Source organism: Adiantum capillus-veneris, chromosome 6 (assembly GCF_014529385.1).
Source record: "Adiantum capillus-veneris isolate H3 chromosome 6, ASM1452938v2, whole genome shotgun sequence".
NCBI classification, from domain to species: Eukaryota; Viridiplantae; Streptophyta; class Polypodiopsida; order Polypodiales; family Pteridaceae; genus Adiantum; species Adiantum capillus-veneris.
This window is the reverse complement of record NC_140936.1, coordinates 108,288,059-108,304,341: the sequence shown is the minus strand read 5'-3', so window position 1 is coordinate 108,304,341 and position 16,283 is coordinate 108,288,059. Positions and strand designations below refer to the sequence as shown.

At 46.0% G+C, this 16,283-nt stretch overlaps 1 protein-coding gene across 1 annotated transcript in view; it reads left to right on the top strand.

The window, feature by feature from the left end:
- Positions 1-16,283, top strand: part of PPOX (pyridoxin (pyrodoxamine) 5'-phosphate oxidase) — a 65,005-nt gene that overhangs the window by 31,172 nt on the left and 17,550 nt on the right. The window contains exons 6-11 of the mRNA XM_086514628.1: positions 3,286-3,391; positions 3,833-3,990; positions 4,075-4,317; positions 4,409-4,497; positions 4,589-4,639; positions 4,723-4,813. Coding sequence (XP_086370754.1) covers positions 3,286-3,391; positions 3,833-3,990; positions 4,075-4,317; positions 4,409-4,497; positions 4,589-4,639; positions 4,723-4,813 — 738 coding nt within the window. The remainder of the gene's footprint in view (positions 1-3,285; positions 3,392-3,832; positions 3,991-4,074; positions 4,318-4,408; positions 4,498-4,588; positions 4,640-4,722; positions 4,814-16,283) is intronic.

The window sequence follows — 16,283 nt, the reverse complement described above, 5'->3', positions numbered from 1 at the left end:
CGTAGTAGACGGGGCAGCGGCATGTATAGTGTAGCTCTGTCTCAGGTTCCGTGTTACACAAGGGGCATGTCCTGTCCTCTGCTGGTACTCCGCTGTACCTCCCAATCTCAATCCGCAACTGGTGAGAAGATGTGCGTAACTGGCCAATAGCATATCGTATCCCATGAGACAAGTGGGTATCCATGTATCTGGGTCTCGCCACAAAACCATCTTGTGTAAGCTGGAGAAGGTGGTCTCTGTAGAAAGCCATCTTCGTGCCCAACTCCTGTGCTGGTTGTATCCATGTCCTCCTGGTGTCTAGCTGGGTTAGGTCTTAGCGGATGAGCTTGGTGATCTCTGACTGTGTAAGAGTGAGAGATGGTGCATCCAGTGAGTAATGGAATGGTGGCAGCCTGTCTATGCTGAACCCATGTTCCCGAAACCATGATGCCATCTCCCCATACCAGCATGTTGTATCTCCTTGTATGGCTAACTGTCGAGAGGATTCAAGTGCTATGCGAGCATATCTGTCTCTAGGAAGTTCCCATGTGCGGTTTATGAAGGAGACCGATCTGGTGAGCGCCTCCACCACAAGTGGGGGGGCCGCTAGCTCTGCTCGGATAATGGCACGTGGTAACTGATGCCTTGGCTCTAATGAGCCGCGAGATCATAGAGACGAGAGGTTTCTCCATGTTCCCCCATCCGTCTGAGCGACCCGGCCTCCCGTGGTGATCCAATGAAGGTCCCCATATCTCTGTTCCATAGAGAAGTGCTGAAGCCACCAAGGTGTCAAAGAGCCAGAGCTTCGTCCGGGGCTCCTGAAACTGAACCTGCGAACACATCCTCTCCAATCTACCCATTGCTGCGTGGGCTCTAGTAAGTCTGGTCTCTGCTGCTCTTCTGAGTGAGAATGTAGGTCCGCTAAAAACCACTCCAAGGTGAGTGTAAGCGTCGGTGTACTCCACAGTCTCCTGGCCGTATGTGAATGTAGGTGCTGACCTCCTGATCCACTGTGGGGTGGTGTTAAACACCATAACCTTGGTTTTACCTAGGTTGATAGACAAACCACTTTCGTGTGTAAACGTGTGCAAAGCATCCAATTGACGTTGCATTCCCTCTGGGGATTCGGAGATCAACACTATGTCTTTAGCATATAACAAAAGTGGAATCCATGTCCCTGCCAACTGAGCACCTTTATCCCCATCGCTGTCAATGTAGTCAGAAACCTCATCCACATACATACCGAAAAGGGTAGGAGAGAGCGGGCAGCCCTGCTTCACCCCAATAGTGGAGTGAACCGGTGCAGAAAGTCCCTCCGGGGTGCGTACATGCCCTACTACTGTTCTGTACAATGCCATGTAAATTTCCTGTAATCTGCGCATCAGTCTAGCTCTTGGTACCGTGTCGAAAGCTTTGCGGAAGTCCACAAAGCTACAATAAATCCGTCTCCTATGAGATCTGCCTTCCTCGATGATGGCCCTGAGTGTTAGGATATGGTCAAGAGTGGAGAAGCCTCTCCTGAATCCTGCTTGCCCAGTTGCACGTATTCCTTCCCTCTCTGCCCATCTACTCAACTGTTGCTCAAGAATGGATGCATACAACTGTGCCAGTGTGTGCCCAATCATAATAGTGCGATAATTCCCAGGCTCCATGGGGTCTCCTGATTTGAAGATAGGTACGATTGTAGATAGGCTCCAAGTGTCCGGTAGGCCCTCACACATGGCCCGGTTAAACATAACTGCTAGGAGCTCTGCTAGTAGGTCTTTGGCATGCATGAAATGCTCTGCGACTAGGCCATCATGATCATATGCTCTCCGAGTCTTCATCCTGTCAATAGCTTTCTTCACCATCTCAGCGGTGAAAAAGCCACATGCATGTGGGCATGGATCGGGGGGGTTGGGGAGGGGCGGCTGTCCAGGTACTGTGTACAAAGATGATGCGTACTGACCCCATGTCTTTGTGGAGGAAATAGCCGGGGGGGGGGAGGGGACTGCTCATGAAAGAGCCGCCACGCCTCACGCGAGTCCTGACTCAAGAATAGCTGATATAGATCCTGCTCGAGTCGAGCCAAAAAAGCCCTCTTCTTTCGCCGCACCAAGCGTCGGAAGTCAATTTGTGACTGTCTGTGAGTGACGTCCCCCAACAGCACCTCCCTCTGGAGTCTGGCTCTAGTCTGGCGGCACTCCTCGTCATACCAGCTGTTCTGAGGCATGCTCCCCGATCGGCGGCTCTGCTCAGGTTGGGTGTGTGGGTAGGCTTCTGCTGCTGCCTCATGTAGTGTCTGTGTCAGTATAGTAGTTAGCTCCTCCAGAGGTCGCCCCGGGTCCTCAGTGCATAGGCTTCTATAGAATCCGTCTCCCGTGTGAATGTGTAGCGAGTAGGGGCTACTACTCGTGGCCTGTGTGCTACACTGAACTGGAAGGAGACGGTCATTGACACCAGAGCATGATCCACTGCCACCCCGACCGGTCTGGGCCCAACTGTGAGATCCTGGATACTGGAGATGAGATTCGGCTGTGCCATGACATAGTCCACTGTGCTGGCTCCATGTCTATGTGGGAAGCATGTAAATCCTCCTGCTGCAGGAAATCTCTGTAGGCCGTTCAAGATGGCCAATCCATGTGCAGTGCCCATGTCTATCAGGTGTCGCCCATACTCAGTATATTCCATATCGTGTGATATTCTGGAAAGGCCAGTCTCTTCAACATCTAGTTCTCTTAGCATCTGCTCTGAAGTATCATAAAACACTGCCTGGTGATGGGCAGTCCTAGCATTGAAGTGCCCTACCGTCCCTAGAGAACTCCCATATGTCATCATCATCCAAAATAGAGGAAGGGGACTGTCCTCTGGGTGATGCATAAACTGATGTACTCGGGGGAAAGTAGCAAATAGCTACATAGAGGTATCTGCCTGTCTCTACTTTCAGTCTCACCCACATGTACCTAGCCTGCTCGTCCCTGTGGACTATATGTATCAGTGGCTGCAGATCCTCTCTAAATAACACTGCCACTCCTCCCGAGCCCCGCCCTCTGTGCTCTGAGCGTGTCTCCTGTCTATAGGCTGTCTCCCACCTGTATCCGCTGATGTGAGGCATGGATTGCCCAGGGGCCTGGTGTGTCTCAGAGTAAAAGATGATGTCTCTTCCAGTAAAGCTATCCTCAAAAGCCCCCACATCAAGACGCATAGATCCATTGCAGTTCCAGGCAGCTACTTTGAGAGAGAGAGAGAGAGAGAGAGAGAGAGAGAGAGAGAGAGAGAGAGAGAGAGAGAGAGAGAGAGAGAGAGAGAGTTTTCTGGTTTTTGCAGCTTGAAAGTCTTTCCACTCCTTTTTTGACCGAGAATATGCTATCATCAGAATCCTTGAAGGATTATGACTTAATTGTGGATGCTATTTTTGGCTTTTCATTCCGTGGTATACCTTTTCTTCGGCTTAAAATGTGCAAAATTCATGAGCTTCTTAATTTTTTCAGTCGTAGGTGTCATGATGTCCCTCATGTAGGTGCACTTGTAGGTTAGAATGTAAGAAGCATACACGAGGGGTTCAGTTTTTAGTGGATTCATAAGAAATCAGGAGTACATAATATTTTTATCGTCTCAATGTAAATAACAAAAGGTAAAAGCATGTGTACATGTTGAAGCTTTGCAATTGTACAGTTTTAGGTCAAGAAGAAGTTTGTCTGCTGTGTAAGGAATGAAGAGCTTCTCTTGCTGCTAGCACAGGCCTTACACACATGGTGCAAGCTTTGCCAATCTCAACGTGCATGCTGCCTTTTTCAGCTTGACATTTCTCATACAAAAGGATGCCAGACTTGATTTTCGTCTTAAGATTTTTGTATAATTTTTTTTTCCCCAGGTAAGCCCCGACCACCATTTGATAAGTTGCTTCAAGAACTAGCAGACATTAGTACGGCGACAACACCAGCAATTCCAATTGTTTCAGTGGATATTCCATCGGGCTGGGATGTTGAGATTGGTGATAAAGATGGGCTTGGATTAAATCCAGATATGCTGGTAGAGTGGTCATGATCAATATTGATTTCTTTATTTTTTTGATGGGAGAATAATTTTTGTTTATGGTAAATACTTCTGGGTCAGGTATCATTGACGGCTCCCAAGTCATGTGCCAAAATGTTCAAGGGCTACCATCACTATCTAGGTGGTAGGTTTGTACCCCCAGTCATTGTGGAGAAATACAACTTGAAGCTACCATTGTATCCTGGCAGTTCACTTTGTGTCCGTATTGGAAAACCTCCAACAATTGATGTAGCAGCATTAAGGGAGAATTATGTAGGTGCAGTTCTTCTTGAAGAACAAGTCAATAGTGATCCTTTTAAGCAGGTGACACTGAAAAATAATGGAAGAAATGTTGTACTACTTGAAAGGTCATGATCATGATCAAAGTTAAAGATGGGAAATTTGTATGCTGCAGTTTCAAGAGTGGTTTGAAGATGCTGTTGCTGCTGGTCTCACTGAACCAAATGCCATGACCTTAGCGACAGCCAACAGTGAAGGGCATCCGTAAACATCAAAACTCAATTACTCATAATATGTTTTTTGGTACATAGTCATATAAAGGATTACTTCTTATCGACATATTATATTGGTCCAGGTCTGCCCGTATGGTTTTGCTAAAAGGTTATGACAATCGCGGTTTTGTTTGGTAAGAATGGATCACAAGAAGCATCATTTTTTTCTTTTTTGTTTCTAGATATTTTCCGGCATATGTTGTCCCTTTTGTGATAGGTATACGAACTATGGGAGCCGGAAGGCCTCTGAGCTGCTTTCAAATCCATGGGCCTCACTTGTCTTTTTCTGGGATAAGCTTCATCGACAGGTCAGTACCTTATTTTGGCCTTGTTTGCCGTTTGGTATAGAATTTCACAAGGCTGTTTGCCCACTCTCCCTGGCTTCTTTAGCATTCAATTCAATGGTCCACTTGTCCGTACCTAGTGATGTGCTGGCAGACAAGTTGGAGCATACGCACACCACAGTCCGCAGTATGTGAAAATTACTTCAAAGCAGTTCTCATACTATTCTTATGTGAGGGAGTCTCTGACCAAGTTTCTATTCCCAAAAGTGTAAAAGGGCTGAGAATGCTAGTGCAGTAACAACGGAGAAAAGAGTGTTAATGATGGTACTGCAACAGCAGTAACAGAGAAAGGAATAAAGAAAAAGAAAAAGCTTTATTAGCGTCTTCGGAAGGCCGAAGTCAGTTTATCAGACAAATCAATATACTTGAGTGTGTAGTCTGGCTATCCAGGAAAATGGCTGAAGGTACATAGTGAAAGTACGTTGTAAGGCGAGCGTGATGCATACATGTGTGAGGAGGACGGTGAGTATGAGGGTAGGGTAATGAAACTAAATGCTCGGGAGCAGAATCATGATATGCATCTGTCTAGCTAGCTCCATCCGGCACCAAACTGGGGATGTAAGATAAGATAGCATGCATCGGTGGGTAGGGAAAGAAGAGCCCAGGAAGGATGGCTGCAGGAGCTGAGAAGGCCTGCTCCACCCACTCCTGTTGGCTAAAAGAGAGTTATGCAAAACAAACAGATAGAAGCCAAACATGAGTGGCTAAGATTTTATGGGGAGAGAATACTGTAATGCAGGTAGGTCTTCACAAAGGTAGGTTTTGGAGTTGCATTGAGATGTAATGGACAAACACTAACTTCCTCCTGCTTTTGTCGCCATGCTTTTTCTAAATAGAGAAAGTTAGAATTTGTCCTAGTTTATAGAAACTATTTTTTTGAATTCTTTGCTCATCAACTTCTTCTATTCTAAGGTTTAGCATTTGGGGTGCTTTTGTGTCTCTCTTGCCATTCACACTAAATGTACCATGCTGGCCTCAATTTTGGGGCAAGCAGGTGTTCACCATGCTGCCCTCCTCCTCTGCTCTCTTAGTTGCCACCTCCAACCGCAGCCTCTTCACCCTACCATCCACCTGCAGCTTACCTGTCTTTCCACACACATGCACGCGTGCGCGTGCACACACCTTTAAAAAAAAAAATCTTGATTTAATTTACAAGCGGGAACCCTCAAAGCGAGGAAAACCCACAATAAAGAAGTACAAAAGACGGAGTGTTGTGATGCTCCGAAAGCTAGAAACAATCAAAGAAAATCTTATAAGCTTCAAGAGAGATGTCTCCCACATCATAAGCATAGTGTAATGCTTGTCCAAGCGAGAACTTGAAGTAAGGGAAAGGGTCAATTTCTAGTGCATGAAACATCTAAGAGTTACATTGGTGCCAAATGGTCCACATAACCCAAAATCTGGCCCAAGTAAAGAAGATCTCAAACAGAGACTGTGGCTGTTGGAGGACTCCAAAAATCGAGAACCGTATGTGAAAGATTTTGGAGGGGAAATGAAGGCGGAGAGCAGAAGACACTTGCCTGATGAAAGTTCGGGAGCAACGGCAATCCCAAAGGAAATGCGTAACAAACTCGGTAGCTCCATATTGCAAAGTACCGACCAGTAGAGCACCCACCATGCATTGCCATAAGAAAATGCGTTCTTTGAGAGGTAGGTGATTCTTCCAAATGCGAGACAACGTCCTTTGCCACCACAATTGAGACTTGAAGAGTGACCACAATTGATTTCTAGGAGACACAATCCATGCATCAGATTACAACAAAGCATAAATTGACATAGCCGATTTGCAATCCAACCTAGTATGGGCGAGATGCCAATCAGAAAGCCGAGAGTCCCTAAGTAATGGAGGCACCGGAGAAACATTGGCAAGTAACTGCTGAATTTGCTGCCACAACTAGCTCATAACGAAGAGCGGGAGCAGGAAAAGAAAGAACCTGTTCAGAGTCATCCACCACTTGATCAACCTAGCAAATCCCTGTTTGCGAAAGAAAGTATGCTTGTCGAGGAGAGCACTGAACTAGAGTAAGAGAGAATGCTTTACTCCAGTGGATGCTCTCCACCCGAAGTGAGTTACCTTGAGGGGATTGGCGACCATGCCAGGATAAGTATGAGGTAACAACCTTCCAATCTGCAACAACAGACAAAGTGAAGGGACATCCCGGAATGTGGCCAGCTTGTGGCCATCAAGCTGCCCAAAGATGACATCCCAATACGAAGGGTGCCAATGACCAAAAGACGGCGTGACAATACCATCACATAAGTGCGAAACCATGATTTTTCAAGGCTGTTGCTGATCCACCAAAACAAGCAAGAGCATAGTTTTCGGGGCCAAAACATGCCGACGTAAATCTAAAATGTTAATCCCTCCCATTTGCTTAGGTGTGCATAATTTATCCATGGATGAAAACCGCAACCCCTCCTTGTGGGAGGATGTGCACCAGAAATACTTCAACGTAGAAGACATAAGAGACCCAAGGTATTGTTGAGGCCAGGATAAAAGTGGTAGATAGAACTGCACATAAGCCATCATAATGCATTGGACAATTCTGAGAGGCACATGCAATGGCCAGGTTGAGTATTTCCAATAGCTGAGCTTTAATTGCAATCTTTGGAGCACCTAGTCAAGTTTCTACGCCGCGGACACATTCCAACTGATCGGAAAGCCGAGGTGGCGTACTATGGCTTGAGGGGGAACAAACTCTCCTAGCCATAGAATCTTGTGCCTATCAAATTCATTCAGAGACAGTAACTTGGATTTACGAAAATTAACATGCAGTCTAGTTGCCAAGCCAAATAAATGTAGAGCATACATAATCTGCTGTACATCCTCCTGATCGTTTCTGGGCATGAAAATAGAGTCATTAGCATAGGTTGTCCTATGAATTGTTTCCCATAACCATGCAAGTTGCGAGGAAGTAAGAGCCTCAAGATGCAATAGTAAGGGTGCGAAGCAATTGCATAAAGCAAAGCACTAAGAGGACACCCTTGTTTGATTGAACGCCCTAGAGCCCAAACATTTGTGAGAGAACCACCCAACAAACCTGCACAAGTGCTCTGAGCATACAGAAGAAAAGACCATCCGGTGCTAAATTGGCTTTATTTGACAGAAAAATAATTCTAAATGAATTATTGGATTTATAAGTGAGAGGGTTTTCTCGCTTGGGACACCAAGAATAATAATTCATTTATAATTCTAAATGAATTATTGGAATTGTAAGTGAGAGGGGTTTTCTCGCTTGAGACATTCGAGTACAGAGTATTCCTAGTACGTCATTTGGAGTAATGATGGGAGCACTGTGAACGGAAATATTTGTAAGGCCACCAGGAACGCGCACTTCTGATGCGTCACATCGGATGGGTGACAGGGAGGGAGCATCGGGAAGAAGTATCCGACCATCCAGGAACGGACGTCTTTGATGCGTCATAGGATGGGTGACATAGAGCATGGCGAAGGAGATTGTGTCACAAGGCGGGCACCACGTGCCAATAGAAAAGAACAGACTGAACAGACCTTTAGCACTTCATTAACAACTGAACTGAAAGAGAGAGAGAGATGACACGCGACACGGAGTGGCGGAATTCCACCCTAGAGAGTATTGGCCCCAAACCTTGGCGCCCCTTTCGGTATTTCTTTATATTGCATCATCAAAGTACAAGCCGGTACTCTAGACTCTGCACCTTCTCCAGGAAGCATGCCAGAGAATGAGCCCTAGCCTCATATTTAAAGGCCCTTGGCCTGAAAAGTAGTTTATATGAAAAGCTTTCAAACTCAAAAGCTTCTGGTCCAAAAAGCAATGCCAAAAGCTGCCAGTGCAATTACAGAAATCCGTACAGCCTGCCACGTCATCAGCCAGCGCAAAACGCGGAAATCCGTACAGCCTGCCACGTCATCAGCCAGCGCAAAACGCGGAAATCCGTACAGCCTGCCACGTCATCATGTCAGCGCAATTTTCGGAATTTGTCTGCTGCCTTAGGGTTAGGGTTTCTGGCAGAAATTAGGGTTTGCAGGTTTTAGGGTTAGGGTTTCCAGAATTAGGGTTTCAGAAATTAGGGTTTTCAGAATTAGGGTTTCTGCATAAATTAGGGTTTGCAGGTTTTAGGGTTAGGGTTTCCAGAATTAGGGTTTCTGGCAGAAATTAGGGTTAGAGTTTTCTGCACTCGGGCAACCACGTCCTCACTCTGTGACACTTCTTCTGCTGCTTGTTCTTCTTAGGGTTTAGGCCCCTCGGCCGGCATCAGTAAGTTGGCTCCATTCTTTAGGCTTCGACACGTTAGCAGTTTGTTACAGATTGTATCATAAGTTAAGTAGGAAAAGACTAGGTGATGGGTATTCCTGATGCAAGGTGGGTGACAGGTGCATCGGAAAGCGAATATCCATAGGAAATTCCGGATTGTGTTAGAATTGTGCACAAGGAAAAGCAAGCACTTGAATGAAGATGGGTTCAGAGGAAACGTTGAGGAAACACAGATGCTTTTGGAGAAAGCGGGATTGCTTTCTGGGAAAGCAGATGTTTTCCAGCGAGGAAGTCTATGTCTGCATTGCAACTGTGCATGTGATTGCATCCAGGGACGCCTGGGAAGTGCTGTGTAAGCATTCTTTTTTAACTTAGAAGGTTTTATTGAGTTTTTGGGCAGATTCAGACTATTTTTAAAATACGTCAAATAAGTGGGCAGCCATATGATAAATAAGGCAACAGATCAGCCAACACTCTCTCTCTCTCTCTCTGGCAGAACAACGCAAAAAAACAAAAAAAGAAAACGGCCACGATCTCTACCGAGCAACAGTGCTCTGCTATCTTTGCCATGGCCAGGGAGCTATTAAAGCATCACACACCCTCTCGCAGCGGGAAGACGAGTTTTCGCAAGGAGGAGATGCTGCTGCAGATTTCAGCCGCAAAGAAGACGTTGGCGGTGATGCCCATGGCTGCCCCCAAGTGTACCAGATGTCGCCAGGACCTAGTGCGCGAGTTCCCTCGCGAAGAAGTGCCTACGGAGCGTGTTTCCATCGCGACAAGCTACTGTTTTTCTCTTTTTTTTCAGCCTATAAATGTCGTAGACGGGGTTGATTTACGAGAAGGAACGCGAGAACACACCTCTTTTGTGTGTAGGATTGGAAGAGAGGATTTTCTATGTAGAGATCTCTTCCGAGGGAGTTGTTTTTTGAGAACCGAGTTGCGTTTTGAGTGTCGAGACTTTGAAGGTAACGATTTTCATGTTATGAACTCTTGAGTATTTGTTTGTAGGTGTACTTCCTCTTAGTGAGGGAGTAGGAGCAGAGGAAGGCACGAGCCTCTGCAGGAGAAAGCGCTCTGAGGAACTAGAGCCAGATCAGCTCAAGGGTTTTGTACTCGAGTTTGGGACGTAGATCCACGGATCCGGGATTGGTAGACTCTCGAGTTGGGATTCGGAAGTTGAGATTCCCAAGGAAGGACTTCGCGTCCGGAAAAGCAGAGTTGTTCTGTGGAAAGAGGACTCTGGAAACAGAGTCGGAAAAGAGCTGCAGGGATGCCATCCCCTGAGTCTGGATTCTGGAAGGTGAGATCCAGAGGCGAGAACCTTGATTCTCGAGGATTTGGAATAAGGAACAGAAGTTCCTTGGAATAGGGTTTTACCCCAGGAATAGGAAGCTAGGCTTCTGGGAACCATCAAGTCTTATTCTAGAACGAACGTGGTAATACGTTTGGTTCAAGTGCTTGTATAGACTTCTCCTCAGTAATAAAGATACTATTAGGGGGGGGGGGGGGGGGGGACCAGCTCGTCGTCTGGTCCCAAGTACTCTATTGATCTTCTCACTCTCTCTCTCTCTATGTATTCCTCTCTTTATCATCTGGCTTCAATATTAAATGATAAATTCTATTTATCCGAATGTATTTTATATTGCTACGCGCTCCCGCTCCCGTTTGTGACACCACCTGTGAAATTTTCGGCCCAATACCTAGCCTCTACATTGTTTCTGCAATATAATCCCAAAACACAGTATCAAAGGCGTTTTCAATGTCGACTTGCATGACCAATACATCTTGTTGAGTGTATCTCGCATGTTCCATGCCAATGATGACATTCACCAAATTGTCAGCAATGTGCCGGCAAGGTATGAAACCATACTGGGATCGATGAAGTCCTTGATGCAGGTAATCCTTAGAACGGTTGACTATCATGTTGGCTATCAATTTGTAAACCACCAGCATAAGAGTGATGGGCCGCTAGTGGGAAAACTGATCACAAAAAGCATGTTTTGGCATTAGCTTGAGCAGCCCTTCCTTCCAAGAAGGGGGGACATCTTGCTTCTCCCACGCGGAATTCATCATCACCAGTAATGGGTCCCTAAGGTAGTCCCAAAAGGACAAGAAAAATTCAATAGTAACCTCGTCCCAACCAGGAGATTTCCATTTACCCAAGTTCCGTAAACTTGCATGCAACTCTGTCTCAATGAACGCTACTTCCAAACTTTGTACTTGCTGTACAGAGATGATGGTAGTAACATGCGAAAGAGAAAGATTGCGTGCCTGTCTGGCTTCTTGGGTAAGAGGGGGCGGTGCTTCAAAGATCTTCCCATAGTGCAACCAAAGCCTCTGCCAAGTGCTGAGGGGAAGAAGTCCATTTCCGAGAGGGAAGTTTGACTTTTTTGATGTCTTGAGATTGACGAGAATGATGCAGATGCTGGAAAAGTGTTTGGAGGCACATCCTTAACAACAAAAGCATGTTGCCTTGCACGAGTCTGTCAATTAGCCAATTTCCTTTCATCATTATTCTCTATAGGAGTCAAAGTTACACGGAATGGGAATGGGGGCCTCTGGGACGTTTCCAGAACAGGGTCCCCCCGGAAAAGCGGAACAGGAATGGTGGCGGGAATGGTAAGCTTAAAATATGCTTAAATTAGGTTGGATTTAACCTATATGTTGGTAGAGAGCCATACACACCCATTAGTCCAAGTAGAATCCTATTAAGGCATGCTTTGAAATGATTCTTTAGCCTTAAGGCTTACACGCAATTGCGCTTACAAAGATGGAGAGGTTGTGGCGTGGAGCTTGAATGTCACGTGACACATCCAACCCTATGTGTCCGTGGACAAGCTACATCATGACTAGGGTTCAGTTGAGTCATGTCAGTCTAGAATAGGAAGTGATCTGGCACTTTTGTGAGTCTGTTCACAGACCGTGCATGTCCAGACACTTAGATTAGATGCATATCCCGTGGTTGCACACAGCATGACCATCAGATTCCAGTTAGATCCCATCAGCAACATTTTTACAGTGCATAGACTCATTTTCCCTATTTTTGATATTTCTCACTTATTATTTTTAAGTGACTTTTGTTGGAAAGTAGGTAGGGAAAATTGAGTAAGTTTGTATATAAGCAAACCTAGGCTAGCACTAATTGGCAAAAGAGGCAGCAGGAGCACTCGCTCAACAGGCAACTTCTAAGCAAAACCCAAGAGGCCTAGCGTTTTCTGCATCAACAGGACAACCCTAGCGTTTTTCATCTACAAGACCAGCCTTGGGGATTTGTGCACAGCAGATCAGCTCGGCGCCATCACGACACAGCAGATCAGCTAGCGTTTTGCATTTGCAGAGCCACCGGCGACAGCAAGACAAATTTCAGCCCTAGCGTTTTTGGTTTGCAGCACAACCTCAGCGTTTTTGCAGATCATCGCGACAAAATCAGCCATAGGACCAGCATTTTCAGTTTTCAGCCCTTAGCGCTCGTAGAACAAGTCTCGAACCTCGCAGATCTCACCTTCGCGCAGCAGATCCTCGCCGCACGGTGGGATCCATTGAAGTTTACAGTTTCAGCCCAGAAAAGGCAGATTTCAGCATTTGCGTTTCAGTGCGTCGTCGTCGCATAGTCGTCATCGACATCGTCACCGACGTAGAGTCAGAATTCAGCAGATAAAGATTTGTAGATTTCAGCCCTTAGCATTCTCAGATTTCAGCCCGTCTCGTCGTCGTCCTCATCGTCGTCGACATCATCGGCAAGTCCAAGCATTGTAGAGATTTGTGCAATCATAAGAAGACCGCTCTCGCCATAGAGAGTGGGGCCTTCGAAGGAGGGTTTGACAACGTCTCTGGTGTCGTATTCTCTTCTCGCTCTATCTCTCAGTCTCATACACTTTCTCGCACAGTGTCCATTCACTTTGTTTGTGTTCATTGCACTCTCTCATTAAGAACGGAAGGCTCTCCCTTCCATAAGAACAAAAGGAACCTTGAGCACAGTTTGGAGCACTCATCTTGAGCAAAGTTCAACATCCATTCCGTTGCACCTTACATTGGTATTAGAGCTTTGACAGTGTTCTGTATCACTCAAGGAAAGAACCACATAATTTTTTTTGCTTGTTGAGGTCGCACGAACCCAAGTTCGCTTGGGCGTGTCGATGCCTAATCGTGTTTTTGAAGAGTGACAAGAATCCCAGGAAAGAAGGGCTTGTCTAGCCTCCCCTTGTGCCTCTTTTCACTTATTGAGAGCGGACCATGCACTTAGCGGCTGGCCAATCGACGTGAGGTGGGAAAAAGCAACCTTGGTGTGAGCGCAAAGCTACCAAGGGGTGGGCCCGCGGAAAGGAGCAAAACTCGGGTGAAGAGAAGATCCTTCTCTAACTCAGATTGCAAGCAAAAGAAGAACCCCAAGACCCTCAAGCACTCAAGACCCTCAAGAACCCAAGAACCCAAGAATCCAAGACCCACAAGAACCCAAGTTCCTCGTGAACTTAAGAACCCAAGACCCCAAGAACCCACAAGAACCCACGACTTCAGTGGATAGTCATCACTCGAAGCGAAATGGATACTTCGCTTGGAGGTGATGAGCATGAGAGAGGCGAAGAAGAATTTTCCCCACCAGGAGGTTTTTCCGACCCTCCCCCTTCCCTATCTAGCCAAGGATTGCACTAACTCCTATGGAGGAGTTGGAGCAGATGTTTATGGAAAGACAGTTAGAACGCGAAGAAAGGAAAGCAGAAAGAGAAGCAGAAAGAAAGGCCTACGAAGAACGAAGGGCAGCCATAGATCGTGAATACAAAGAAAGAATGGCAGCCATAAGGCGCGAAGCACGATTGGAAGCCAAAGAAAGACAAGCATAATTTGATCGCTAGAACAAAGCAAGACAAGAGAAGGGCGACCAACACATGAAAGAGTTGTGGCGACTTTTTTCTATTGTGCAGGCACAGTTTGCACAAGATCAAGAAAAGGAGACTCTCTTAGCATGACACACATGATTTGCATGATGATGATTTGAATGACAATGATAAGCATGATGATTTGGATGATAATGATGAGCATGATGATTTGCATGATCCAGATGTGATTTCTCACAAGCATGATGATTTGCATGATCAAGATGTGATTTCTCACAAGCATGATGAGTTGCATGAAGATGATGTGATTGTTCACAAGGGTGATGTGTTAGTTGATACTCTCTCTAGTGAAGCTAAACTCATTGTAAATTCGATCAACCACGAAGAACCGATCTTGGCTCTCGAGTCAAGGTCCAAAGAACCCCTTCAGGAAGAACCGATCTTGGCTCTCGAGCCTCGGTCCAAAGAACCCTCACAGGAAGTACTATGTGTTCGCATGATTAGTACGCACGCATTGTTCAAGTGTTTCATTCGTGATCGTTTCCTGTATTTTCGTCAGCGTCTTTATGTGATCCCTTTTTCTAGGCATGACATATTGTACGTTGAGCACGTTTCCCTCATGAATGAGCACGGATGTATGCGGATTTTTCATGAAAAGCTGAAAGGTATGTATTCAAGGAAGTCACACTCCCTGTCTCTTCCTTGGCACGACACAATTGTAGAAAGAGCACATGAAAGTATGAGCACCAAGCATGGGCTTTTCCGTTGTGAATTGCCACAGTTGATTGCTTTAGATCATAAGAGAAAGATTCGCTCTCATTGTTTGCGTGTGTGTGGTGAACGGGTTAGCACTCCATCTCTTGGTTCATCTACATTGCATGCACAGTCTTTGAGGAAGACAAGATTTTTTCCACTCACTTTACATGGAATAGGTATGTTCATGGTTTTGTGTTGGAAGTGGTTTCAGGAATTTTCAGCCATGGAGATTCTTGAAGAAGAAAGAAGCATGACTCTAGACAAAGTTGAAGCATTGAAGGAGCTACAAAAGCCTTTGTGTCGCTTTGGGCGCGGCCCAAAGAAGAAGACTTTGCAGACCTTTATGAAGTTCAAGTACCGCACGACCTACACATTAGAGTGGGCCTGCGAAGAGTCCCTTCCAGGATTCCGGATGCTATTGGCGATCTCCCTCGACGCCATACAATTCGGTACTAGTACCTCACTTTGAAAAGGAGGGGATGTCACGTGACACATCCAACCCTATGTGTCCGTGGACAAGCTACAACATGACCAGGGTTCAGTTCAGTCAAGTCAGTTTAGAATAGGAAGTGATCTGACACTTTTGTGAGTCTGTTCGCAAACCGTGCATGTCCAGACACTTTGATTAGATGCATATCCTCTGGTTGCACACAACATGACCATCAGATTCCAGTCAGATCCCATCAGTAGCATTTTTACAGTGCATAGACTTATTTTCCCTATTTTTGACATTTTTCACTTATTATTTTTAAGTGACTTTTGTTGGAAAGTAGGTAGGGCAAATTGAGTAAGTTTGTACAGAGGCAGCAGGAGCACTCGCTCAACAGGCAACTTCTCAGCAGAACCCAAGAGGCCTAGCGTTTTTTGCATCAAGAGGACAACCCTAGCGTTTTTCATCTACAAGACCAGCCTTGGCGATTTGTGCACAGCAGATCAGCTCGGCGCCATCACGACACAACAGATCAGCCTAGCGTTTTGCATTTGCAGAGCCACCGGCGACAGCAAGACAAATTTCAGCCCTAGCGTTTTTGGTTTGCAGCTCAACCTCAACGTTTACAGATCATCGCGACAAAATCAGCCATAGGATCAGCGTTTCCAGTTTTCAGCCCTTAGCACTCGCAGAACAAGTCTCGAACCTCGCAGATCTCACCTTCCTGCAGCACGGTGGGATCCATCGAAGTTTACAGTTTCAGCCCGGAAAACGCAGATATTAGCATCTGCGTTTTTAGCGCGTTGTCGTTGCATCGTCGTCATCAACATCGTCACCGACATAGAGTCAAAATTCAGCAGATAAAGATTTGCAGATTTCAGACCTTAGCATTCTCAGATTTCATCGTCGTCCTCATCGTCGGCAAGTCCAAGCATTGTAGAGATTTGTGCAATCATAAGTAGATCGCTCTTGCCATAGAGAGTGGGGCCTTCGGAGGAGGGTTTGACAACGTCTCTGGTGTTGTATTCTCTTCTCTCTCTATCTCTCAGTTGCATACACTTTCTTGCATAGTGTCCATTCACTTTGTTTGTGTTCATTGCACTCTCTCATTAAGAACGGAAGGCTCTCCCTTCCATAAGAACAAAAGGAACCTTGAGCACAGTTCAGAGCACTCATCTTGA